Here is a 24,647-nt window from a genome sequence, read left to right as displayed (position 1 = left end):
ATTCGCGAGGAATCTGACATTGCATTTACATTTTTTTTTCCTCCTTCTCTCAGCTGCCACCTCTTGAGAGAAGCAGCTTAACAGTGACAGTTGTGTGCAGCAGTGTCAACCTTGCTGGACTGCTGAGGTCTTAGAAGCGCAGGGCTAAGCTACAAGGTATTTCCATCTCAGAAGAGTGCTAACCAGAAAGTTATTGGTTTTAAGGTCAAAAAGATCAACCTTACAGATGAGCAGACAGCTGCAAAGCAGCATCAAAGCAGAACACTCGCCCAGCCTCTCTCCTAACGCTGCTATCAACAAAATCACGTTTGTGGGTATCAGGAGACACGGCAGCAGCAGGCACCCCCGGCGCGGCCGCGGGCAGGATGAGGCCAGCTGGCTCACATCTGCCCAAAGAGCCCCAGCAGCAGGCAGCGGGGGAACAGCCTGCAGACAGCCCCTACCCCTCACCTTCCCACCATCACAGTCAGGCTTTTGCACTGCCAGATCTGGGAGAGGAACATCTGGAATGAAGTAGAGATAAGGATCAAAGACGAGCAGACACAGAATTCTCACTCTAAACAGTCCTCTTCCATCCCAGTGCCAATTAATTATCTTCCCTGTCTGTAATCACAGGCTTCAGCCACCTGAGCTTAACTCCAACACTGCCTGATGATACCTTACTCAAAATTGCAGGAAAAAAAAAACCCAAAATCAGAAGTAATCAAGAGGGGTATCTAGAAGAAGAAAGAGTGCCAGCCCTGATCTAGTTCTGGCACGCAGCTCTTCGTATCACCATGTCTGCAAACCTCAGTGCACCTTCGCCCAAGGCAGCTTGCTGTACCCTCCTCCGGAAAGGCTTTTGATCATTCGGAGCAAGCATGAACTCTGCTGAACTCTCATGGAGAGGTGATGGATTTTCCTGTCTCCTAAGCCATCAAATTGAGCTGGGATACCTTTTGGGAAGATGTGTTAATCAAATGAAAGCTATCAAACCCAACAGAATAGCAAGCACGACACACAGGAAATCAAATAGTTCTCTCCCATGAATCACTCTGTCTTTACGCTCTGTGAAGCTAAGGAAGAAGAAAGGCTGCCAAAATTTAACCACTAACAATAAAACCAGGACTGACATTTCAGCTTTGGTCCTAGCTGATTTGTCAAACTGACATTTCTAGTGATCTGGTGACACCGATTTTCCAGTGAAAAAAGACTGGAGAGAGGCAGGGTGAGAGCAGCAGCGACAGGACGGGGGAGCCCTGTAGGTGTTTGCGGGAGTCAGAAGTGACGAGGTTCACCTGCTGCCTCTGATACCAAGCCGGAGAATGGTACAGTCCTCTTACCCTTCTTTATGGCACACACAGACGGGTCAGATACAGGGATCATCTCTGCTATTCTGAGTAAATCACATATTAGAAAAGAGAGCAAATCCACCTCTGTATAACCAGACTTTCAGTGGGATATACTGGGAGGAGAGGAAAGGAGCAACTGGGTGTTAAGGCAAGGAAATCCATCTCTGGGGTAATAATGGTGGTTTGCACTTACAGATGTCACTAGAGCATAAACTCTCAAGGCAACTTTCAACCCGTGAAGTGCAGAGAACTGTATCATATAACTCAGTTGCAGATACTGCTGCCCAGTGTTAGACGTACCTAAAATCAGAAGTTTATATAGAAATATGCACAGAAAGTGTAGGAAGTCAGATCCCAGATAAAGTATCCGACCACCTGGGAAAAGCCATGGCAAGAAACTTTTTTGTTGCCCTGGGGAATGCTGAAGGGGTATTGCACGAGACAGGCACAGGAAAACAGAACAAGTCACCGGCAGAAGGAGAGGATGAAGTAAGAGCAAACAAACAAAATGTCCTTCAGTTTTCAGAACAGGGAAATTCCTTCACCTTGTGACCTGCAAACCTACAGATGGGAGAGCGAAGTTACAGGCTTTAACATTTGCATTTCCCACAGTTTCCCAGAATTTCAGTGTAGAAGCCCTGCATAAACTGATTCATCAGCTGCTTGTATGCAAGCACATTTATTTAAGGTTACGGGGGGAAGGGGATCCAACAACAGCTCTCTAGTGCTAAAAGCTCAGATTTGTAAGTGTAAGGAGGATTCCTGGAGTAAAGGGCAGAGCAGGCAGCCAGCCTACGGGGAAGTTCCACAGTACCGAATAAACAAACTCTGTCACATGCTTGCAGAAATGGAAGTAACACAACATATGTTGTCAGGAATTTTGTTAAGTCACATTTTGAATTCATGTATGCTATAGGAGAACTTAAACAAACAAAAAAGTCACAGGTCGGAGAACTATGGCAAGCAAGAGCGGAAAAATCCCACAGACTGCCTGGGCTGCACGATGCGTTAAAAGCGGGCGGCGAGCGGCCCAGGTAAGCCACCCGAGAAGCAACGCTCCCGGGCACCTTCCCCTGGAGGTCCAGCCTCCTGCAGCCCCAGGACGTGGCACCATGCACGTCCTGACCTACTACTGCATCTGAGCGTGGGAGGAGGCAACCCGAGATGGCACAACACGGGGCTGCTCAAGAGCAGACCGACAGAAGGAGTACCATGGAGGTTATTTTTACTTGTCTGTGAGTTTTGAGGTCAGCCACAAATGATTTCATTTAAGTTGTTGGTATAATTTCAGTAATCACAGGCTTTTCATCTACCCTTGTTTACTGTGCTCTGGTTATTTACCATGTTAATTGAGGCTGTGGGCATAAAATCAGCTTAATATAAGGGGATTTTGTTGCCAATTAACACGTTCCCATTTGTAGCGTTAGATAATCACTTGCTGCTATCCTCCTGGCTGTAATTCACAGGTTAGTTTGCATAATTACCTCCCATCCACTTCTCCCTGGTGTGCCCTCACCGAAGGGCCTGACTGGCAGGGTAGGGCAAACCCTCCTGCCCCAGCCTCCTCACCAGACCCACTGCGCAAAGCAAAGCAACTGCTCGCTGGCAGGTCTCACAGATGGGTGTATTTTTAATTATGCACCACAGCACGACACTCGTGATGCTAAATGGCTTGAATCATCTGGCAGAAACAAGCCATTTCTCAGAGTCACGGTGCATTGTTGTAATTTCTAAAGGAAACACAATTTTCCCTTGGTCCCCTGGACACTGGTTGAAGTGGAAGTGGCTGCATTCAGCACAGCTCCCCGCAGCTACAAGTTGGTGGGGGGACACAAATGTGATTCAGAGCATGAGGTTACCCTTCAGGTCTTCAACTGCAGAACAGAGGGAAGCTAATGCCAACCAAATCCACCCCAACTTGCGCTCCAGGCTGTTCGTGGAATCGCCTGTGGTCTCTTCACTTTCCTAGGCTGGAATTCTGTGCAGTAAGTTGGCTGGACTTACACCAGCTGACATCTAACGTGGTGGGATTTCCCTAAAACCAAACAGATGTTTTCGTAGCTCCATCTTTAGGGGCTGCCCTAGAACACTGCTTAACCAGAAGCTCAGTTAGACAGCTGCCCTGCACCCACCTTCTTGCACACCTGCAGCCAAACTGAAAGATTTCAGAGGATGAACTTGGCCATAACCCCACAGCAAGAACCCCTGGGAGCACAATCCGTTCCTCCACACAAGAACTCTGCACTTTATCCCTTTGCCACTGAGTTAACTTCGGCTCTATAAATAAACTGAGCTGTCTTTCAACTGCTGAAATAAATGGCTACACAAGGAGAAGTGTTTTGGTAGTACGTGTTGACCAGGAAGCTGGCCAGGAGCACTCCTGCTCCTAGCCACCTCGCTCTGCCCAGCTCTTCCTGTGGATTTCCTGCATATTTTCCTCTCCCTCCGCAGAATGAAGGCATCCATTCATCTCTGTCTCACTTTCCCTGGGAGACCACATACTTACTGGTTTCATAATCCAAGAGATGCCAGGATTCTTGCAAAATTCTTCCACAAACAAATAGTACTCTGAAGGCACTCTGAAGGTCTTCGGAATAAAGGCACATTTTGTTGCCTCAAACTTTCCTGCTTCTCTTTCTAACTGCTTCCAAAACCAATTCTGATTCTTCACTAGGCAGTTCTTCTGACTCAGCTGGGTAGAAAGAGAAATATAAGGCTCAGCACAACAAATGCTCCCACAGTCTGACTCACTTTAATTGCTCTTGAGGAGTTTCTGGGGATCAACTGCACCACATACTTGGAGGAGAAAAAAAATAAGTAAACACTGAGAACTGCTTTTTCTCTGTAGAGGAGGAGGCTTGATTTAGATTTTTTTTTTTTTTTTTTTTGTATCTCTGCACGAAGGCAGGGAGCTGGAGCAGTGCAGGTCTCACAATCCACGTTCTACCCTTTCCTCCCCGGGGCAGGCAGGCGGCTCGGGCCCAGGGCCACAAACCACCTCGGCCTCCGCTTGTACCTGTTGCGACTCACCTGCCCAGGGACACAGACGGGACTCCCCGGGGCGCGGCCGTTTCGGAGGTCACGGGCCAGCCCCGGGTGGTTTTAAGGCCGAAGCGCCTTTCGGGGGGCAGAGGGGACCCAGCGCCCAGGCCGAGGGCAGGAGGCTGGCGCGGTGCTCGCCCTCCCCGACACAGGGCTTCGCACTTTGCCCCGGGGACGAGCCGGAGCCGGAGCAGGAGCCGGAGCCGGAGCAGGAGCCGGAGCAGGAGCAGGAGCAGGAGCAGGAGCAGGAGCAGGAACCCGGATTTGAGCCTGAGCCTGAGCCTGAGCCTGCGCCCGCTAGGCCGCGCCCGTCCCCATGGCAACCGCGCTGCCATGCAGCAGGGGGCGCTCGCGGGACCGGACACTGCCCGCCCCCCCCCCGTGTGCTCCTGCCCCCCCCCCCCCCCCCCACTCCGTGTGCCCCCCGGCCTCGGGGGACGGCACCCACGGGCACGGCCCCGCCCCGCCCACGAGAGACCCCCCCCCGCTGCCTGCCCACGGGCAGCCCTGAGGTGTGCGGGGCAGGGGTCTCCCACACCCTTCGGCGGGTGCAGGCAGGGGTGGGCAGGGTGCAGGCAGGGTGCAGGCAGGGGTGGGCAGGGGTGGGCAGGGTGCGGGCAGGGTGCAGGCAGGGGTGGGCAGGGGTGGGCAGGGTGCGGGCAGGGTGCAGGCAGGGTGCGGGCAGGGGTGGGCACGGTGCAGGCAGGGGTGGGCAGGCAGGGGTGGGCAGGGGTGGGCAGGGGCAGGCAGGGGTGGGCAGGGGCAGGCAGGGGTGGGCAGGGGCAGGCAGGGTGCAGGCAGGGTGCGGGCAGGGTGCAGGCAGGGGTGGGCAGGGTGCAGGCAGGGCACAGGCAGGGGAGGGCAGGGTGCAGGCAGGGTGCAGGCAGGGGCGGGCAGGGTGCAGGCAGGGGTGGGCAGGGTGCAGGCAGGGCACAGGCAGGGGTGGGCAGGGTGCAGGCAGGGTGCAGGCACGGTGCAGGCAGGGTGCGGGCAGGGGCGGGCAGGGGCAGGCAGGGTGCGGGCAGGGTGCAGGCAGGGTGCGGGCAGGGTGCAGGCAGGGGTGGGCAGGGTGCAGGCAGGGCACAGGCAGGGGAGGGCAGGGTGCAGGCAGGGTGCAGGCAGGGGCGGGCAGGGTGCAGGCAGGGGTGGGCAGGGTGCAGGCAGGGCACAGGCAGGGGTGGGCAGGGTGCAGGCAGGACGCAGGCAGGGGAGGGCAGGGTGCAGGCAGGGTGCAGGCAGGGGCGGGCAGGGGTGGGCACGGTGCAGGCAGGGCGCAGGCAGGGCTGGGCATGCCAGCAGGCGCTTCGCCGCCTGGCCGCACAGACCTCTCTTGATGGAGCGGGGACAAAGGTTTTGTTCTTCTCCCAACACTGCAGCCTTGTGCGGCCGCGGCGGGCAGCGGCGACAGGCAGCAGCCAGCGCGGCCCCCACGCTCCCACGCCGCGGCGCAGAGGGGGAGCTTCTCCTCCTTTGTCTGCTCCCGGCGAGAGCGGCAGCCGGTGCGCGGCAGCGCCGGAGCAGCCGGGGAAGGGCCTTGGCAGGAGCCGCGGAGGACGGCGGCCGAGGTCCCCTCTGTCCCCGCACGGCCACCGCCAGCTCGGCCTCGCCACGCTGGGAACGAGCCCACCCGCCACGGGCAGAGCCATCCCGGGGGGAGCCGAGCTCTTCATGACAGAAACCCAGCCGGGGAGCGTCCGGAGCGGGGACGGCGGCTGCGCCTGGGGACGGGGAGGACGGCAGCATTTGGGACAAGGACACCCGTGCCCCGTCCCCGCTGCTGCCGGCCATGGGGAACGGCATGAGCCAGGTAACGGGGAGCACTGGGGCGGCTGCTCTGCAGGGCCGGCCGGGCCGGGGTGGCTTGTCCCGGCGCTGGAGGTGGGACACCCTTGGCTGGTGGCTCGCTCTGCCCGTGCCAAGCAGCCTTTCGCCCGCCGGCACCAGCTCCGGCACAGGGCTCGGCTCGCGGGGAGCTTGTTTACCCGCCGGCGGAGCAAAATCCAGAGAAGCAGCAGGCAGGGACGCTGCGCCAGCCGGGGCTTGTCCCGACAGCCCCCCCCCCCCCCCGGGGGTGTGTAGGGCAGGGGTGTCAGCGAGCAACCCCCGAGGGAACGGGGAACCTTTCCCAACGCCTTTAAACCCAAAGCACCAGCTCCCGAGCACACGCCGGGAGCCCCGTGTGACCCCCAAACCCCGGGGGTCCAGCACCCCCCTGCTCAGCAGGGCCGGGCCGGGGCTCAGCATCACTGGGCGGAGGGGACGGGCACTGTTTCATGGTCATTTGATCTGTCACAGCTGAACAGATACATCTTCCTGCAAAAATCTCCAGGTCCTAAGCCCTAAACACCGCTCCCCCCCCCATAACCACTCATTTTGTGGGGAAGTGCCCGGGGCTGCAGACGGGGTTGTGTTGCCCCATTTTCTCCAGCGAGGACTAGGTCAGAAGGGCGCTGGGGACGGGAACGTGACAGTATTCATGGCTCAGCGTCCTGCCCTTGGGAGCTGCCCTTGCTAACTGGCGCTCTCCTACCCGCTCCTCTCAGTGCCGCAGCTGCAAGTTAAAGGTGCCCTGTCGATAGAAAATCGATTTAAAATCTTAGGAATCATAAAACCATCCCTCTTTAAGCTGTTCAACCAAGAGAAACGTTTCCAAATGTGGGCAGTGAGATGAGAGCTCAGCAGGGCTGGTAGAAGTCACCTCCTCCCACCCAGGTCCTGGGCACCAAACATGGGAGCAGGGAGAAGCTGGAGGGGGGTGAAGGGCCTGGGGAGCCTCGCTGCCTGGGCTGGGAGAAAGGGAAAATATAAAATAGCTCTGGGTAAGAAGGGGTGCAAGGTATCCTGCTTCTGCACCCGCAGTGCAATTAACAGAGGCATTGTCAAGTAATTATCTTCTCATCATGAGAAGTGGAATTTCACAAAGAAAATAAGATGAAGACATGGTGTCCAGAGCAGTCTGTTAGAAAGGGGCTCCCTGGAGCGCAGAGCGAGGGGAGCAGAGCTTGGGGCTGGGAGGGGGGACCATTGTATCCCCCCCCAGGCTTCTCCCTGCCTGTTGTTTCCCCGTCCCTTGGGCAGCAGGATTTCCACAGGTCACGGGTAGAGTCCAAGGCTGCACGGAGGCGTATGCAGCTCGCTGAGCTCAGATAATAAGCCCCGACAACGAATTTATTGATAATAAACAAGAGGAGCAATAAAAAAGCTGTTGCCGACTCCCAGCGCTGGGCGGTTGCGCAGGTTGGGGTGCCAGGGCTACATCCAGCCCCGGGGGCTGGGTGCTGGAGCAGCAGCAGCCGCAGGAGCCCAGGGGATCGGCTGCACTGGCACCGCTCCTGCCCCGGCGCTGGTGATGGTCAAGTTCACAGCAGAATTTTGGCCTTTCCAGCCAAGGTCGCTGTTTCCCGGGGGGGGAGGGTGGTCCCGGCGTGGTGGGCGCCACGGCACAAGGTCGCTGCTCACGCTGCCGCTTCTCCTTGTGTCCCGCAGATCCTGCCCGGCCTCTACCTTGGGAATTTCATCGGTAAGCAGAGCCCTGCCACCGCAGAGACGTGCTCCAGCCGGGGAACTGGGGCTCACCGGAGTTCGGGCTGCCCTGGCAGCGCCCACCGCACCGGCAGCAGCGAGAGCAGAAACCCCTCTGCCTTCCTTTGGTTTCCTTGTTTAACGGCTGCTCTGAGCTCTCGGGACACATGGGGGGGTGGGGGAAGGTGCTGAGTGGGGGGGGGTGTCACAGCCTCGCCAGGAAGGGTCCCAGCAAGATGTAACCCCAGCACGACCCCTCCAGCTGGGATTGGGAAGCCCTCGCAGCCCTCCCGCATCCCCCTGCGCCAGCTGGGCAGACTGGGAGGGGATGGGAGCATGTGGGGGTGGCACAGGGCGAGCCGGGCTTTGCTTTTAAACGCAGCCCCCCCAAAATCCTGGGGGGGGGTTCACCCGCCGCCGTGGGCTGTGCCACATGCCCGGGCTGGCACGGATCCTGCACCGGGAGCAGAGGAGCCGGTGGTGCTGCACCGGTGCGAGGGAGCGGGACCGGAGCCACTCGGGGTGATCCCCCCCCCCAGTTTCGCAGCTGTAGGAGATGCAGGAGGGGGCTGCCCACCCTCGGAGGAGGAGGGCAGGAATTTCTCCCAGAGGCAGAGTCACCCCTTCTCACACCAGTTCACTATTTTAAGGGGTTTTCGTTGTCAGGGGAGAATTCATGACCAAGTACTGGCATCTGCCACGACAAATCAGCATTTATTAGTGCTCCTGCCTCCCTAATGGCTCATTTCACAGCTTGATTCCTGCTGTAAGCGCTGAGGTTTGAAACCACTGGTGTGAATTGCTAAGAAAATATCATTGGAGCCTTAGCGGCAGCCCTGGCTGGGGCAGCCCCCTGCTCCCTGCACCCCAGGGAGCACCTTGGGGTGGGCTGGGGGGGCTGTGGCTTACCGGGAGCAGCGGGACAAGGGCACCCGGCTCCCAGGTTCATCACGGGGATTCCTGTGAGTCAACCTGACCTGGGGTCTTGGCCTGATGCCACCCAAGCGTCGCTCTACCAGGCGACAACGGAGATTTCAGGCCTGCCACATTAAGCTCTGACTGCTCCCGGAGACATTTTCTCCAACGGAAAGCTTTTCCAGCCGCTGTAAACCTTGACACCCCTGTCACTAATTGCTGTCGCCCTGCCTGCGCGAGGCGGGTGGGAAGGTGACGGGTGCTGTGCGAGTCCCCACGAGGGTCCCCGCCTCCCTCCACACACCCCCCACGGCACGGCTCGCCCCCGGAGCCCCTCTCTTGAGGCTCACCCCTATTAAAATTCACATCACGCCGTTAGCACATTGCTGTCTGGATTCCCGAGCCAAGGTTTTACACCACGTGAAAGTTTAGACACCCAAAGAGACGGGATGGGGAAATGTCACTCCTCCTCTCTGGCAGCTCACGCAGCATCCGCTGGTCGTGGCACGAAAGGGGGACGGCTACGAGGTGGCTCAGCCAGCAAGGCAAGCGTGCTCCCCTCCCAGCGTAACAACCACTGTGCTGGACCAGCGACCGGGATCGCAGCCAGGGATGCTGGAGCATCGGTGGGAAGCAGGTTGTTGCCCCAGAAAGCCGAGGGCGCCCGATTCCTGCGCCTGCGATGCAGAGAGGACACACAGGGTGCTGCAGGTCGCTGCTGGGGTGTTCCCTGCAGATCCCCCAGGTGCTAAAGAGGAGCTCGGGAGGAGCGAGCCAAACTCAGGGTTGGTACGAATCGAATCGCCGCAGCTCTGCTTCCACAGCTCACGAGATAAAGCGGATGCCTCAGGCTGCAGCAAGTCCCTCCGCTACACGCGTGTTTGCACAGGGAAGGTGCAGGCAGAGCTCACGTCCCCTCCCCGGGCTGGGGACGAGTACAGGCAGGCGGGAAGCTGCCTGCTTGCAAAGGAGGGAGTTTTTCCGTGCAGATGTGAATGCTCACCCCAGCACAAACAGCGAGGTCAAAGTGCCTTTGGAGGAGGGAGGTCTCTGGTTTGGTATCACGGGGTCTGCGTTCCAGATTTCCAGGGTGTGTTTGCGTATTTGCCTGTGCCGCTGCAGCCGATCCTCTGGAGCACGGCGGATGCACTTGTGGGATGAGAAGGGAAAGAAATGAGCACACACTAATATCTAGTTTTATCCTTCAGATGCCAAAGACCCGGAGCAGCTAAGCCGGAACAAGATCACCCACATCGTTTCGATCCATGAATCTCCCCAGCCCTTGCTGCAGGTAGGGGCCCGTGCCTGATGCCACCGTGTAGATCTCCGCAGATTCTTCCATGCTGCAGCATCTTCCTTCCCCCTCCAAGCACCCGACAGCACGTACACCTCTGCCTGGTCAGTGGGCCCAGAGGGGCAGGGCAACCCCCCCCAGCATGGGAAATGGGTCATTTTGTGACTACAACCCGGCCTTGAACGCTAATGGGAAACAATTTCTAGCTCTCCAGCCTCACCTTGTTCCCCACCCTGTCCCACGAGCCGCCTGTCCCCTCCCCGCCCAGGGAGGGAGCAGCCCCGGCCCCACGCAGGGGGGATGCTGTGTTGGGGGAGCGAAGCCCCACGAGGAGCAAAGGCGCTGCCGGACCAGCTGCAAACACATGCAACCCCCCGACCACAGCGCCCGAGCTTCTCCTCTTTGTGTCTTCCAGGACATCACCTACCTCCGCATCCCCTTGCCCGACACCCCCGAGGCCAACATGTGAGTACCCCGGGGAGGCCGGGGCCGGCTCGGGGCACACGGGAGGGCTGGGCTCTGCAGGGCCTTCAGGGGTGAAGGCTCGCGGCACCCCAAACCCTCGGGGTGCTGCCTCCAGCTCCTGAAGCGCAGCAACCCGCAGGCTGGAGGCATGATGCCCCGGTGCTGGGGACCACCTCTGGTCCCCGACAGCATCCCAGAGCATCCACCTCTGGGGAGGGGGGTCCCAGCTCTGGGGCGAGGCGAGGGGCAGCCCCTCTGCAGCACCGATGGAGGGAAGCAGCGAGCGTCCCCCCCCGGGAGGTGCCTGGAGAGCGGGGGGAAAGCGGGTAAAGGCGTGGAGCCGGCCAAGGGCGCTGGCGTGGCTGGAGGAGCGAGCGGCCGAGCTCCCACTGCCCCAGCACAAATCCCCCGAGGCCCGGGGCAGCCCCGCACAGCGCGAGCTGGCCTGTGCACCTTCCCTTGGGAAACAGCAGCACTGAGCTGCTCGGGCCTCGGCAGCTGCTGGCAGTCCCTGTAAAGCAACGGGCGGTTTATTTTAGCGTTTCGTCCCCAAATGCGCAGGGCTGCCCTGCCTGCAGCCTAAAAATCCTGTTTCCCCCCTGAAGTCCTTATTCTGTCCGGTTTATCTTTCCCGACAGCAAGAGGCACTTCAAGGAATGCATCAGCTTTATCCACCAGTGTCGCCTGCACGGAGGGAACTGCCTTGTCCACTGGTAACGCTTCTTTCCCCGTGCCTGCCGCCACGTCCCCCCAGCGCAGCAGAGAAGATCCAGCCCCTGGCCCCCCAGCTTTGGCTGCGGACCCCTGATGGACGCCAGCCTGTGCCAGAGGGCTCCGTGCCCACGGATCCACCCCGGATCCACCCTCGGCTGCGGCTTGTGACTCAAACCCCGCAGCATCCGGGCAGCCCTGGAGACGGGGCAGCTTTCTGCTGCAGCTGAGCGAGCGGGAAGAGCCGGGTTTGGGGCAGGCAGCCAGGCAGCAGCCGCTGCTCTCACTTCCCCGGGGGCGAGCGGGTATTTATAGGCACTGGGGGAGAGGACCTTGGAAGGGCTCAGGCCCCCCTGAGAGCAAGTTCTCGGAGAAGAGGAACCGAAATAGCTGAGGCACAGGGGTGGAGGAAGGGGCGAGCGTGGGGTCAGGGCATGCGGCTGACAGCAGCCCTTCTCTCCTTTCCCCTGCCAGCCTCGCCGGCATCTCCCGCAGCACCACCGTGGTGGTCGCCTACGTCATGGCTGTCACGGAGCTGAGCTGCCAGGAGGTGCTGGAGGCCATCCGGACCGTCCGGCCCGTCGCCAACCCCAACCCCGGCTTCAAGCAGCAGCTGGCTGAGTTCGGCGGCGGCGCAGCCCGCAAGGTGGGACCAGCCTCTGCCCCCCTCCCCAGCGCTCTGCCCCACGGCTCTCGGGGCAAGGACGAGTCCCCAAGCGACCAGGTTGCTTCCCCGTTGCCCTTACTGGCAGGCTTGGACCTGCCCTTGGAGACAGGCCCCTTAGTTTGCTTCTCCCTCCTTCCCCAGGTCCGCAGGCACCTGAAGCAGAGGTATGGGGCATCCCCTTTCAACGACGAGGAAGAAATAAAGGCTTTGCTGCCAGCGGGGAGAGGAGGATCATCCAGGACGGAGGGAGCTCTGCAAGGACTGGTCCCAAGAGCCAGAGACATCAGGAGCACGACTCCCTTCCTGCTGCGGGTGAAGAGGACGTTCTCCTGCATCCCGGCTTGTCTGAAGTGACCCCAGCCCAGGGAGAGCAGCGAGAATCACCCAACAGCCTGGGAGAGACGAAGGAGCCGCAGCACAGCGGGCCGGGGCAGCACTGTGCAGGGGAGCCGCGCCAAGCCCAGCTCCTTCTTCTCTTCTGGGGTGTGAGCGTGCCATCCTCTGTCCTGGCTCGCGGGATCTGTGCGCGCTGCCGGGCTTCGCAGCGCTCGGTGGGCTCAGCCTCTCCGCAGCCGGCGTTTTGGGGCTGCCCGGTGAAAGTAGCAGGTCGCTGCCCCCCCCAGGTCACCGCAGGCTCCGGCTTGGGGCAGAGTGATGGAGCTGGGGGGGGGGGGGGGGGGGGGTGTTGCTCCTCCACCAGCAGCAGCTTTAGCACCTGGGGACCCCACTGCGTGGGCCTCGGGGCGCGCAGGGTGCGGGAGAGCCGGTGCTCCCCTCCGAGCGGTTTTCCCACCAGCAGCACAAGCTCCCAGAGCCGAGGCGGCTGCGGAGCGGGGACGCGCGGGTGCTTGAGCCGGTAAATGCCACCGCACCAGCTCCCAGGCAGGGGTCCAGCTCCAGCCCCGCCAAGCACAAGCCCTGAAGCTTTAGGAGTCCATCGCACCCCACTCCCACCCATCCCAGGACACGATCTTTAGAAAGGTGGGAACTAAGCATTTAACCTGGCCAGACCTCACTAAAGCAGAGCCTTAAAGCCGTTTCGCTTAAAGACTTTCTATGTTTTCCCCCCCACCCCCAGTAATAAACACCTATTCTCCGTGGTCTGCCTGGGGCGTGGTGTGACTCCCCCGCGACGGCTGGATCGGAAGGGGGATGCTGAGGAGGAAGGGGAGGAAGATCCCGGCTCTCCACACCCCAAGGAGGGGGTGGCAGGAGCGGGCTGGGATCACCAGCACGCCTGGACAGGGGACAACCCTCCTGCCTCGCGGGAAGGTTACAAGAGAGGCCAAAACCCCGGGTGCCGCACCAGGGCTCTCTGTGGGGACAGACTCTACTCCAGGAGAGGTTGGGCACTCACGTGGAGCCTGGTTCACCCCAGCCTCTTCACTCACCGAGTCCAGGAGCCTCTTGGCTCCAGCTAGCACTGGAAACCTGGCACCAGTTGAGCACCCCAAGCCCCAGCTCCTCCCCAGACCTGTCCTATTTACACCTTTCCCTGGGGCAGCATCCCAGGTGGCGAAAATACTGGGGATGCGCAGCTGGGCCATCAGCATCTCCCCAGCTGGCAGCCAGGGCACGTTTCTGGGGTCCCCCCTTGTCCCTGCCCCCCCCTCTCCCACGGGGGAGGGTGTCCCCCAGGGCCAGGTGCCTGCGGGGAGGTTTCTAGCCCTGCGGATGATGGGGGGCCCAGCACGGGGTCCCAGAGCAAAGGAACTTCCCAGGAAGCAGGGACTGCCTCTGCCCTGGCTGCTTCCAGGAGACACCAGCCTGGGAGAGGGCGTGCCCATCAGTAATTAATAATCACTCATTTACCCCCGTGCGGCAGCTGTGGCTGAAGGTGAGCAGCCGGCTGGGCGTCCCGAGGGTCCCTGGGTGCTGTGGGGGTGCTGCGAGGGGTGCATGGAGCAGGAGGGGCTGGTGGCCGAGGCGGCGTTATCCCCGCCGCGCTCCACATTTTGGCACCCTAAGCCTTCCCTCTTGTTCACGCAGGGGGAATTTAGGAGGGTGCCACTGCAGCAGCAGCTCCTGGGAGCCCGGAGGCTCCTGTGGAAGCACACCCGCTCCTGTTCCACCTCTGGCAGAGCCTCAAGGCTGTGGTTCCTCCCTGCTGCCAGCTCCTGCCGGGCTGGGTGCTGCCTTGGGGTGACCCAGGCAGGCCGGGAGCGCGACTCCCCCCTCTCTGCACAGACACCGAGCCCGCGCAGTAACCAGGGGTGCATCACCCTCCGCTGCCCCCGCACCCTGCGCCGTGGGGTGCCCCTCTCCTCCCAGCTCCTGCCAGGCTGCTCTCCCCACTCCCTCACCCCCAGGTCAGGGCTCTCCAGCACACTCTTCCCCCCCCCCCCCCCCCAGCACCCAGCAGGGTGGTGGCCCTGCACCCCAGGACCACACACGTGGGATGGATGCGTGCCTCGTGCACGGCTGCACCCTCCCATCAGTCCCATGCTGGGACATGCTGTGCCAAGGTGTTTACACCCAGGGTTTTCCCTGTTCACGCTTTAAACCCACGGCGAGGCCATACACGGAGCAAAGGCACCTCCAGCCCGGCTCCGCAGCACAGCAAAATGTATTTATTTTGGCAGATCTGATTTGCACAACTGGAAAAACCCAGGCGAGGGCAGGGTTAGCTGAGAGTTAATGTTTGACTCCTTTTGAAGCTCATTTCAGCATGAAATGTTTAAGGGTTAAGCAGCTTCACCTTCCCTGCACAGGGAGCAGCACAACAGGGAAACCAGCTCCTGAGCATCTTCGCTGATGCCGGGGTAATTAGATCCCACGGGTCCTGCGCGTCACCGCGCGGCTGTCACACGAGATGAAATCCTTGGCTCATAAAAGCTTATCCCGTGGGGTTGGGGCTGGCTAACTGCCTGGCGGCCACGATGACTTCCCGACCTTGGGATGTAATCTGCGCGAGCCGCTGGGAGAGGCTGAGCGATGGCCCCTTGCCGTCGCCCCCCCCTTCCCAAGGCACAAAGGGGCGACGTGGATTCCGTCGGTGGGTCCCAAGCCCTTTTCTCAGCACGTGGCCCCCAGGCTTGCCCGGAGGAGGGGCGCAGGGGAGGCCAGGGTGCTGCCCCAGCATGGGCGCAGCCGGCTGGAAATCCCCTCCTCACCGGTGCGGTGCAGGGAGCAGAGCAGAGGATTCCTGAGCCACCCCGAGTGCGGCTGGGTGCCAGCCCGGCCACGGCAGCACCGAGCAGGATGGCCACGGGCTACCAGGAGGAAGGCAAGCATGGCCCAAGGCTGGCTGAGACAGGGCGGGTCCTACCTGCCACCCCTCTCCCCCTCCCCAAAGTGGGGCTCCTGCAGCTCCCGGCGCTCAGAACCGCAGCGCTGGTGTCGGCACCTCTTCCTCCTCCTCCCGGGCAGGGAGAGCCGTGCTGCCGGCAGACCCCGTGTCAGCTGCAGCCCCTCACCTTGGGCAGGGTGGGCAGGCTTCGCTCATGATGGCAAAGGGGCCGCGGACGGGCTCGGTAAGGAGGGCAAACCCCTGCCAGCGTGGCTGGCTTGCACAACCCTGTGTGGCCCCGTGTGCCCTCCATCCCCACATCCGTGGGGAAAGCCCAGGGCTGGGTGCTGCGCTGCTGCTTATTCATTTTGAGGCTTTGCAGCCCCCCTCCCCGAGCTCTCGGGAGCCTTGTCGCTCCTCCCCGTGAGAGGTGACTTTCTCTGACTCAGAGCTGGAAAGGAAACCCAGCAGGCTGCGAAAGGAGACCCGGTGGGCTGCGGGCCGGGCGGAGGAGCTGGGTTTCCCCATGCAGTGACACGTGGCTCTGCTGCCGTGATGGAGGAGCCGACACCGGTGTCACCCCGGCGCGGCCCAGGGAGCCCAGAGGGCTAAAGCCCACCTGGCCCGTGCCTTGCTGCTGGGGGGGGGACACCCCACCGCCAGCCCTGCTCCAGCACAGAACTTCACAAGGGCACCCAGGTGGTGCTTGGTACCAGCCAGCTCCCTCCCTGCTCTGCGTGGGGTGAAATCCCTCTTCCTCCTGAAAGGACGGCTGAGCTGGGCTCCTCACGGGAAGGAGAGCGGGACAGACCCTCGCGGTAGCCGTGGCCCTGAGGAAGGATGCTCAGGAGCCAGCTGGGAGCCAAGGGGCTGTCTGGGAGCCCGCGCTGGGCCCAGCCCTCTCCCAGCGCTGACGCCCGTCTCACCTACGCGTGCACCCACCTCCCCGCAGAGCAGCGCAGCCGCGGGATGCCGTTTCCCAAGGTGGGAGAAGGCCGGTGCCCAGAAGCGCCGTGAGCACGGGCACCGGCATCTCCCCTGCGGGGACGGCTTCTGCCAGGAACCCCGGGGCTGGAGGAGGGGGGGGAGCTGGCGTGGGCGCGGGATGAGTCAGGCTCCCTCGCCGGCCCCGGCAGCCCTTGGCACAGCTCATCTCAGCCCTTCCCACCCGGTTCCCGTTCCACTCAGCACCCGGAGCCCTGCGAGGCAGATGCGAGCGTTAGTGTGGAGGAGAGATTTGAGAAATGGGGCAGCGTCACTGCTCACGCCAGCCTGGAAACCCCGTGCCTGTGCCCACAGCTCCCCCACACCCGTGGGGCTGAGCTGCTGGTCCCACAGGACACAGGCCCCGGGATGGGGAGGTGCCCGGGTCCCCAAAGCAGGAGGACGGGGGGAGTGGGGTCCCTTGTCCCCTGCAGGGAGCGTGTGGGAGTCCCGAAAGTCTGAGGGTGGCACCCGGGAGGGGTGCAGGGGTGCAGGGGAGCTGCCTGTGCTTTCTGGTGCCCTGTCCCCTCTGCTGTGGGTGCGATGCCTGTCCCCTAGCCCATAGGCTGCTCTGTCCCCTCTCCCGTGGGTGTGAGTGTCCCCTCTCCCACGGGTGGCCCTGTCCTTTCTCCCGTGGGTGCAAGATGCCTACCCCCTCTCCTGTCAGCTGCCCTGTCCCCCCTCTCAGCGGTGCGAGGTGGGTGTCTCCCTCCCCCGTGGGTGGCCCTGTCCCCTCTCCCGTGGGCTAGCTACCCAGCGTCCCTCCCCTTCCCGGCGCAGCCAAAGCCGGTGGCGTCGGGCGGGAAAGGGAAAGTGAAAGCCGGAGCGGCGCTTTCGCTTTCGCCGCCCCTGACACGTTCCCGCGGGGCCGCGATGGCGGAGCCGGGGGTGCCCATGCGGCTCAAGGAGTGGCTGATCGCGCAGATCGACAGCGGCCGGTACCCGGGGCTGCGCTGGGAGAACCGGCACCGGACGCTGTTCCGCATCCCCTGGAAACACGCGGCCAAGCAGGATTACCGGCAGCAGCAGGACGCCGCCCTCTTCAAGGTACCCCGGGCTCCCCGGGACCCCCTAGCCCGGCTCCGGGAGCATCCCCGGGGGTCCCCGCTGCCCAGCTCCGTGCTCACCCCGAGGACCACCCCACCCCCCCCCGCCTGGCTCCATGCGCCCCCCCCCCCCCCCAGGACCTCCACCCAGCTCCACGCGCGGCTCTGGGGCTCCCCGCTACCCAGATCTGGGCGCAACCCCAGGACCCCCACCCAGCTCCAGCTGCACCACTAGGACCCCCCACTTGGCTCCATGTGCACCCCCAGGACCCTCACCCAGCTCCATGCGCACCCTTAGGACCCCCCCACCCAGCCCCATGAGGACCCCTAGGCCCCCCCACCCAGCTCCAGCTGCACCACTAGGAACCCCCACTTGACTCCATGTGCACCCCCAGGACCCCCACCCAGCTCCATGCACACCCTTGAGACCCCCCACCCAGCTCCATGCACACCCCTGAGACCCTCCACCCAGCTCCATGCGCACCCTTAGGACCCCCCACTTGACTCTGTGCACAACCCCGGGGCTCCCCACCCAGACCCATGCACACCTCTGGGGGTCCCTGCTGCCCAGCTCCCTACTGCACCCTTAGGACCCCCCATTTGGCTCCATGTACACCCCCAGGACCCTACACCCAGCTCCATGCACACCCCTGGGACCCCCCCCCCCCACACACACACAGAGCACCCCAGGGCACACAACCCTGGCTCCCCATCACCCCCCACCCAGCCCCGGTGACCCCCCTTGCCCAGCGGAGCGGGGAGCTGGGGCGCAGGCAGCCCCCCCCCACAGCACAAACCACCCTCTGCCCCCCAGGCTTGGGCCGTCTACAAGGGGAAGTACCATGAGGGGACGGACAAGGCTGACCCCTCCACCTGGAAGACGCGTCTCCGCTGCGCCCTCAACAAGAGCACCGACTTCCAGGAGGTGCCGGAGCGGAGCCAGCTCGACATCTCCGAGCCCTACAAGGTGTACCAGATCGTGTCCGACGGCGCCCGGGACACAGGTACGTCCCTGCCGTCCCCTCCTCCAGCACCAGACTCGGGGATGACGCCCCCACCCTGCCTGTACGAGCTCCCGTGTCCCTTCCTCCCCACTCCTCTTCCTCTGCGGGTGTCCTGGGCCAGCCAGGCGCCGTTTGCTGGGGGCTAACTGGGTTTTCCTTGCTCTCTGCAGAGAAGGACGGTGACACACGGTCCCCAGCTGGCGAGGATCGGCGGGTGAGCCAGCCCCCAGCCCCGTGCCCCCCGCTGCAGCATCCTGGGCTCGGGCAGGGGAGCTGCCGGCACAGAGGGGTCCGTGGCAGTGGCGGGAGCCGGCTCAGGACCCTCTGCTGCCGGCTCAGCCCTCACCGCAGCCCCTCTCCTCCCCAGGGCAGCGCTGCGGGGGGTCCGGAGGAAGAGGAGAGCCAGAAGGGCACGATGGAGATGGGCCACGTGTCTCGGCTGCCCCTGCTCCCTGCCCACCCGGCCGAGCGAGGTGAGGAGGGTCCCTGGCAGGGGGCTGGGGGCAGGGAGCACCCGGCAGGAGCGACCCCACTTTCCGCAGCCCCGTCCTGTGTTGCAGGCAATGCCCGCAGGGACGGAGATGGAGGCTGGGGGGTTCCCTCCCTGCCCCAGCGAAGCCACTTGATCACACGCTCAAGGGCTTTAACGAGGCTCAATAACAAGGAGCAGCGGGGGGAAGGACCCTGCTGCCCCCCTGGCCCAGAGGCTGGGACTGGGACAGCACCCCGGAGCCCTTGGGGACCGCTGCCCACGTCCCTTTATCCCCTTGTCTCTGCCACCCAGGGTACAACGTGAGGGGAGTCTTCTACAGCTGGAACCAGACCCATGGCCACCTCCTCCCCGGACCCCCGTCCTACCTCCCCGTGGAGGATGTCAACCACTCAGGTAGGAACCAGGCGGTGCCCTGGGTGGCAACCCCCCCCCCCCCGCCCCCCCCCCAAAAAAAAACCAGGCTGCCGGTAAACTGATCCCCCCAGCACCACCACCCCCCCTCCTCGCCCCAGACTGCTGGCTCCACGTCCGCCTCTACTACTGCGACGTGCTGGTGAAGGAGGTCACCACCCGCACGGCCGAGGGCTGCCGCATCACCTCCCGCGCCGTGCCGGCCGACAGCGAGCGCCTCTACGGCCCCTCCTGCATGGAGCAGATCGAGTTCCCCCCGCCGCGGGCGCTGGGCGGCGGTGGCCGGGTGGCCGGCATGACCGACGTGCTGGAGAGGCTCCTGCCCCACCTGGAGCGCGGGGTGCTGCTGTGGGTAGCGCCCGAGGGGGTCTTCATGAAGCGGCAGTGCCAGGGCAGGGTGTACTGGAACGGGCCACTGGCCCCGCACAGGGACTGGCCCAACAAGCTGGAGAGGGAGAAGACCTACAAGCTGCTGGACACGCAGCAGTTCCTGCAGCGTAAGTGCCCGCTCGCCGGCCCCCTCCCCGGGAGACCCCCATCCTCTTGGGAAGGCGGGGGGGCACGTCCTGCTCGGGGCTGTGGGGCCCGCGTGTCCCCTGATCCGGTGTCTTGCAGAGCTGCGTGGGTACCTGAGCCACGGGCAGCCCACGCCGCAGTACCAGATCCACCTGTGTTTCGGGGAGGAGTACCCCACCGGCGCCGGGCACCACTTCCAGAAGCTTATCATGGCCCATGTGAGTATGGCCCGGGGCTGGCGCCGGTGGGCCTCACAGTTTCGGGGGCCGGGGGGGGGGACACCCGTGCCCGTCCTCCGCCGGCTCTGTGCCTCCGCAGGTGGAGCCGGTGTTCGCGCGGGAGCTCTTCCATCACGCCCAGCGCGTGGGCCCGACGCTGCTGCGCCAGCCCCCCCAGCCCTGCACCCCCGGCGCCTCCAGCCACGTCATCCGCGTCCTCAAACAGCTCTGCCAGCCCTGAGGCCCCGTCGCGACGAAGCCTCGCAGCAGGATGCTCTTGCTGCCCCACGGCCCCGCTCCGGCCACCTTCCCCGGGGACGGGGATGGGGCGCTGGGTGCCACCCCCGCACAGATCTCTATTTATTCCCCAGGAGCCCACCCGGGTGGGGTTTGCTGTGTGCTTGGCCGCTGAGCCGGCTCCATCCTCGTGCCCTGCACCGCCGGGGACTTGCCAGTCGCGAACCTTGGAAATAAAGGTTGTGTTTCGGTAGCGCTGGCTCTGGTGGCGGGGGGGACACAGGTGGCTGAGGGAGCCGACCCCCCCCCCCCCCCAAACCCTGCGCTGGCTCCAGACCTGCCGTGCCGCGAGCCCCTTGGCGAGGGGTGCAGGCAGCGGCGGGGTGCCCCAGAGCTGCTCTGCCCTCCCCCGGCAACGCGGGAGCCTGTCCCAAAAGCACTCGCTGCCCGTGCCTCAGTTTCCCCTGGTGAGCGGGGCGAGGGGGGCTCCTGGGAGGTGGGGGCCGTGCCGCAGCCTGGGGGGGACATCATTCTGTCTGCGCCCAGCGCGGGGACCTGGCACGGAGCAGAGACCTGGCGCGGTGCACAGGACCCGGCACGACCCCGGGCTGGGGCGGGGGGCACTGGGGTGTGGGGGGGGGGGAGCCGAGGGCTGGCAGCCAACAGGTCCGTTCCACACCCCCCCCCGCCCCGGCTCAGCCCTCCCGCCAGCCCCAGCCGGCTGCGCACCGTGGGCAGGATGAGACCCAGGTCGTGGGAACCTCCCGTGGGAAGAGGGGCCGGGGGGGGGGGGGGGGGGGGGGACTTGGCCGAGGCCAGCGCTGCCCCGGGGAGGCCGCGGCCGTGCCAGCCCCCGAGGCGGCTGGCTGGCTGCTGTCCTCAGGCCTTGGCGGCGCGTCCGTCCGTCTGTCCGTCCGCGGGGACCAGCGCTGGACGATGGAGCCCCGCTCCGCCCTGGGCGGCCCCGGAGAGGAGGGGCCCACCGCCCCCTCGCCGGCCGGGCGCGGGAGGTTGGGCCGCCGGCGGGTTTTAACGGGCCGCGCCGGGGCCGTGCGGCAGAGCGGGAGGATGCAGCCCGACCTCCCCGTCGGAGACACGGCGCTGCGCAGCCCGCCGGCCCCAGAGCTGGCCGGTGGCCCCTTCCCCAGCTCCGAGGCCACCAAGCCACCCTACAGCTACATCGCCCTCATCACCATGGCCATCCAGAGCGCGCCCGAGAAGCGCATCACCCTCAGCGGCATCTACCGCTACATCATGGGCCGCTTCACCTTCTACCGCGACAACAAGCAGGGCTGGCAGAACAGCATCCGCCACAACCTCTCCCTCAACGAGTGCTTCGTCAAGGTGCCCCGCGACGACAAGAAGCCCGGCAAGGGGAACTACTGGACCCTCGACCCCGACTGCTACAACATGTTCGAGAACGGCAGCTTCTTGCGGCGCCGCCGGCGCTTCACCAGGAAGAGGGGCTTCCAGGATGTGCCGGGCGCCGAGGGGGACGAGGGACGCGGGAAACCCCCCCGGCAGCGGGCACGGGGGCCGCCCGCCGCCCCGCTGCCCGAGGAGGGGAAGGCGGAGGGGGGCTACGCCTCGCCGGCGGCTGCAGGGCGCCTGCCGAGCCCCAGCACCGCGCTGCCCGAGGGGGCCGGGGGGCCGGGGTGCGCCGAGCCCTGCGCCCGGCGGCAGCCACCCAAATCCAGGCAGCCCTGCCTGTACCTGCCGGATGCGGCGCAGCCCAAGGGGCCTTTCTTTGCCCCCCCGGAGAGCCGCCCGCCCAAGGAGACTGTTTTCGGGGGGGTCCCGGCGGCGCTGCAGCTACCCCGGCCAGGTCAGTACCCGCTGCCCGGCGAGCGCCCGGTGCCGCACCCGGCCCTGCTGCCCTCCCTGCTGCCCACCCAGCCCAGGGACCCCCCGCAGGACTCCCCGGCCCCCCCCAGCACCTCCCCGGGGCAGCTGGAGGGTGAGGAGCCAGCCACCCCAGGGCTGGGGCCAAGCCAGCCCTTTGGGCAGGTGCCCCCCACCTTCCCTGGCACCCTCCTGGGCACGGGCAAGCCCCCCCCATCCTGCTTCCTGGAGGGGGAGGGCTACGCGCAGCCCCCCCTGCCCGTTTTTGGCTCTTTCGGCCGGTCGGGGCCCGAGGCGCTGGGCAGCAGCTACCAGTGCCGGGTGCAGGCGCTGAGCTTCTGCGTGAAGGAGCGGCCGTGCGGCACGACGCTGGAGCATCTCCTGGCCGCGGCCCCCCCGGCCCCCGCCGCCCCCCGCCAGCCGCCCTTTGGGGCCACAGGGCCCCGGGTGGGCGAGCAGAAGGAGCCGTGGGGGCCTGGGGGCACGATCCCGCTGCAGGGGGGCAACGGCTACCCCCTGGGGCTGCCCCCCTGCCTCTACCGGACACCCGGCATGTTCTTCTTTGAGTGAGGGGCTGCTTCACCCCGGGTCCCCCCGGGTCCCCAATAAAGCGCATTCCCCAACGCTGCCTCTGTGGTCTCTGCGCCCCGCTCGGGGTGGGCAGCGGGCAGGGGCGAGCTGGGGACCCTCTGCCCCATCCGGGGTGCTGCCCTCCTCCCCTCTCGTCCCTCCACTGGTGGGACGGTGAGGCCGTGGGGGGACGGGGCACGGCCTCACCCGCATCCAGCTCCTGCGTCGCCGGGAGATGCTGGGGACAAGGTCCTGCCACGACGCGGGGCCAGGAGCCCCCGACGGCTCTGTTGGGGGGAAGCAGGAGGGTACCTCGTCCATGTGGGGCAGGGGGACGCGCTGCAGCAGGAGCGAGCCCCCGCAGAGCCCTGCTGCCACCGCTCAGGGTGTCTGGCTTCGCTTCGGGGTGCCACACGTGGCACAACCGGCACCAGGCTCAGCCCTGGCCCCGCTCTCGCACCCACACGGTCCCAGAGAGGTGCTGGGGAGGAGCGGGGGGCCGGGGGGCTCTGCTCTGGTGGGGACAGGGCTCTGTCCCCTCTCCGCCTCTGCTTGGGGCTGTGCCAGTGCCCGGCTGGGGTCCCAGCGGGTCCCTGCAGACCCCCCCAGGCCAGGGCACCCCCGAGAGCCAGGCTGTGCCAGGGGCTGCAGCTGCGATGGGAACGGCCGGGGAAAGCGGATTCCTCCGACCTGAATCACGCCGGGCGGCTGCCGGTGAGGCGGCACCGGCTGAGTCACCGCTGCCAGCACCGGGCTGGGCACGGGGGCCTGTCCCGGCCTGCCGGGCTGGGGGGCACTGAGGGGGGTCCCCACACAGCCCCAGGCTGGGATCTGATCGCCAGCCCCTTCCCACACACCGCTGGGATACCCGGGCCAGCGTCTCTGCAGATGGAGCAGGGCGATGCTGGCAAAGCGGGGGGCTGTGCCCACGCCCCTACCCCCGTCCTGCCCACCCCAGGCTGGGAGAGGGGGGGACCCCGGGAGCAGCAATGCCCGGACCCCACGGCACAGCCAGCCCCAGGGTGGGCACAGCGGGGGGACACCGGGCTGGCAGGGGCTCTCCACGCTGCTGTGGGGAGTGGGTTTGCCACAGAACCCCCTCCCCGGGACCCCAGCTTGGCCAGTTCTGGGGGTGCCTGCGGGGGCCACGCTGGCACTGAGGAACGGCGCTGGCGTCACTCAGGGACCGGGAGCATCGCGGCCGCGTCAGCCCCGTTATCAGCCCCCAGACAGCCGCTGCCGGGCCACGGCCACGTCCCAGCCCTGGGCAGGGCAGGGGGGGCCACCCTTCGTCATCAGGGACGGCCACTCAGCCCTGGGCCTCTCTCTTCTCCTTTTTCTTTTCTTAATTTTTTTTTTCTTTTTTTTTTCTTTTCCCCCTCCCCAATGGAAAACAATATTTGAGCGCCTACATCATGCTGGCGTCTCCGGAGCGGCCGGCGGCGAGCGCGGCTGACCTCAGCCCCCTCCTTCGCGCGGTCCCCGGGGGCGCGGGAGGAAGCGAACGCCGCAGCCGTGCCCAGGGGCCGTCTGGTTCCCACGCAGCGCGCCCGGGCCCATCGCCCACCCCGGCTCCTGGGAACACGACGCAGCCCCGGCCCCACGAGCTGCCCCGGGGCTGGGGGTCCCGTCCCTCCCCCATGCTGGGAGTGGCGTGGCATCGCGTGGCACACGTTCCCCCCCGGGGATGGGGACCCCCGCCCCGTAGAGCCCGGCTGCCTCCACCGCCCCGAGCCACCCGCTCTCCCGGTGCTCCCCTTCTCCGTGCCCACCGCGGCTCCCCGGCCACCGGCCCGCCTCCTCCCCAGCTCGCCGTGGGTGGCCTGGCCCCCCGCCCGCTCGCCCGCTCCCAGCATGGGCCGTGCCGCAACTGGGAATTGGGCTGCACCCAGTCACGGGGTGAACCCGGTGCTGGTGGTGCTGGTGCCGGAGGTTTGCCCACTCCCCTTCCCGCCCCGCGCTGCCTGCGGGGCCCCTCGCCTGTGCAGGCAGGGGTGGGGTGCAGGCAGGGACAGGGTGCAAGCAGGGACGGGGTGCAGGCAGGGACGGGGTGCAGGCAGGAATGGGGTGCAAACAGGAATGGGGTGCAGGCAGGGACGGGGTGCAGGCAGGGATGGGGTGCAGGCAGGGATGGGGTGCAGGCAGGGACA

General features: G+C 64.6%; 3 protein-coding genes across 5 annotated transcripts; all 3 read left to right on the top strand.

Annotated features, from left to right (window-relative positions):
- The first annotated feature begins 5,653 nt into the window (after nucleotides 1-5,653).
- Nucleotides 5,654-13,047, top strand: DUSP15 (dual specificity phosphatase 15). The gene is made up of 7 exons (XM_042800979.1): nucleotides 5,654-6,180; nucleotides 7,860-7,893; nucleotides 10,019-10,101; nucleotides 10,520-10,569; nucleotides 11,208-11,282; nucleotides 11,755-11,926; nucleotides 12,089-13,047. The coding sequence occupies exons 1-7, from the start codon at nucleotides 6,160-6,162 to the stop codon at nucleotides 12,299-12,301; spliced, it is 648 nt and encodes a 215-aa protein (XP_042656913.1). The 5' UTR covers nucleotides 5,654-6,159; the 3' UTR covers nucleotides 12,302-13,047.
- A 3,889-nt stretch (nucleotides 13,048-16,936) lies between these two features.
- Nucleotides 16,937-20,338, top strand: LOC116962836 (interferon regulatory factor 4-like). Of its 3 annotated transcripts, none has more exons than XM_042800968.1 (8): nucleotides 16,937-17,207; nucleotides 18,021-18,210; nucleotides 18,381-18,424; nucleotides 18,583-18,683; nucleotides 18,995-19,096; nucleotides 19,216-19,611; nucleotides 19,730-19,848; nucleotides 19,949-20,338. In XM_042800968.1, the coding sequence occupies exons 1-8, from the start codon at nucleotides 17,034-17,036 to the stop codon at nucleotides 20,320-20,322; spliced, it is 1,500 nt and encodes a 499-aa protein (XP_042656902.1). In that variant the 5' UTR covers nucleotides 16,937-17,033; the 3' UTR covers nucleotides 20,323-20,338. The 3 variants fall into 3 exon arrangements, with proteins under 3 accessions (XP_042656902.1, XP_032853769.2, XP_042656901.1); XM_032997878.2 differs by having other exon boundaries at nucleotides 18,578-18,683; nucleotides 19,949-20,188; XM_042800967.1 differs by having other exon boundaries at nucleotides 18,578-18,683; nucleotides 19,216-19,848.
- An 815-nt stretch (nucleotides 20,339-21,153) lies between these two features.
- FOXS1 (forkhead box S1) lies at nucleotides 21,154-22,550 on the top strand. Its single transcript, XM_032987441.2, has one exon. The coding sequence runs from the start codon at nucleotides 21,154-21,156 to the stop codon at nucleotides 22,495-22,497; it is 1,344 nt and encodes a 447-aa protein (XP_032843332.2). The 3' UTR covers nucleotides 22,498-22,550.
- The last annotated feature ends 2,097 nt before the right edge of the window (nucleotides 22,551-24,647 follow it).

The sequence above is a fragment of the Tyto alba genome, unplaced genomic scaffold (assembly GCF_018691265.1).
Source record: "Tyto alba isolate M040663 unplaced genomic scaffold, T.alba_DEE_v4.0 Super-Scaffold_33, whole genome shotgun sequence".
NCBI classification, from domain to species: Eukaryota; Metazoa; Chordata; class Aves; order Strigiformes; family Tytonidae; genus Tyto; species Tyto alba.
Note: the sequence above shows the minus strand (reverse complement) of the source record. Positions and strands in the feature narration are given on the sequence as shown.

Excerpts from the sequence above, each read along its gene's own strand:
- DUSP15 (XM_042800979.1), top strand. The coding sequence starts at position 6,160 with ATGGGGAACGGCATGAGCCAG. Across the intron at positions 7,894-10,018 it reads CTACCTTGGGAATTTCATCG|ATGCCAAAGACCCGGAGCAG; the intron begins GTAAGCAGAGCC and ends TTTATCCTTCAG. Across the intron at positions 11,927-12,088 it reads GCGGCGGCGCAGCCCGCAAG|GTCCGCAGGCACCTGAAGCA; the intron begins GTGGGACCAGCC and ends CTCCTTCCCCAG.
- LOC116962836 (XM_042800967.1), top strand. The coding sequence starts at position 17,034 with ATGGCGGAGCCGGGGGTGCCCATGCGGCTCAAGGAGTGGCTGATCGCG. Across the intron at positions 18,425-18,577 it reads CAGCTGGCGAGGATCGGCGG|GGCAGCGCTGCGGGGGGTCC; the intron begins GTGAGCCAGCCC and ends TCTCCTCCCCAG. Across the intron at positions 19,849-19,948 it reads AGAAGCTTATCATGGCCCAT|GTGGAGCCGGTGTTCGCGCG; the intron begins GTGAGTATGGCC and ends GTGCCTCCGCAG.
- FOXS1 (XM_032987441.2), top strand. The coding sequence starts at position 21,154 with ATGCAGCCCGACCTCCCCGTCGGAGACACGGCGCTGCGCAGCCCGCCG.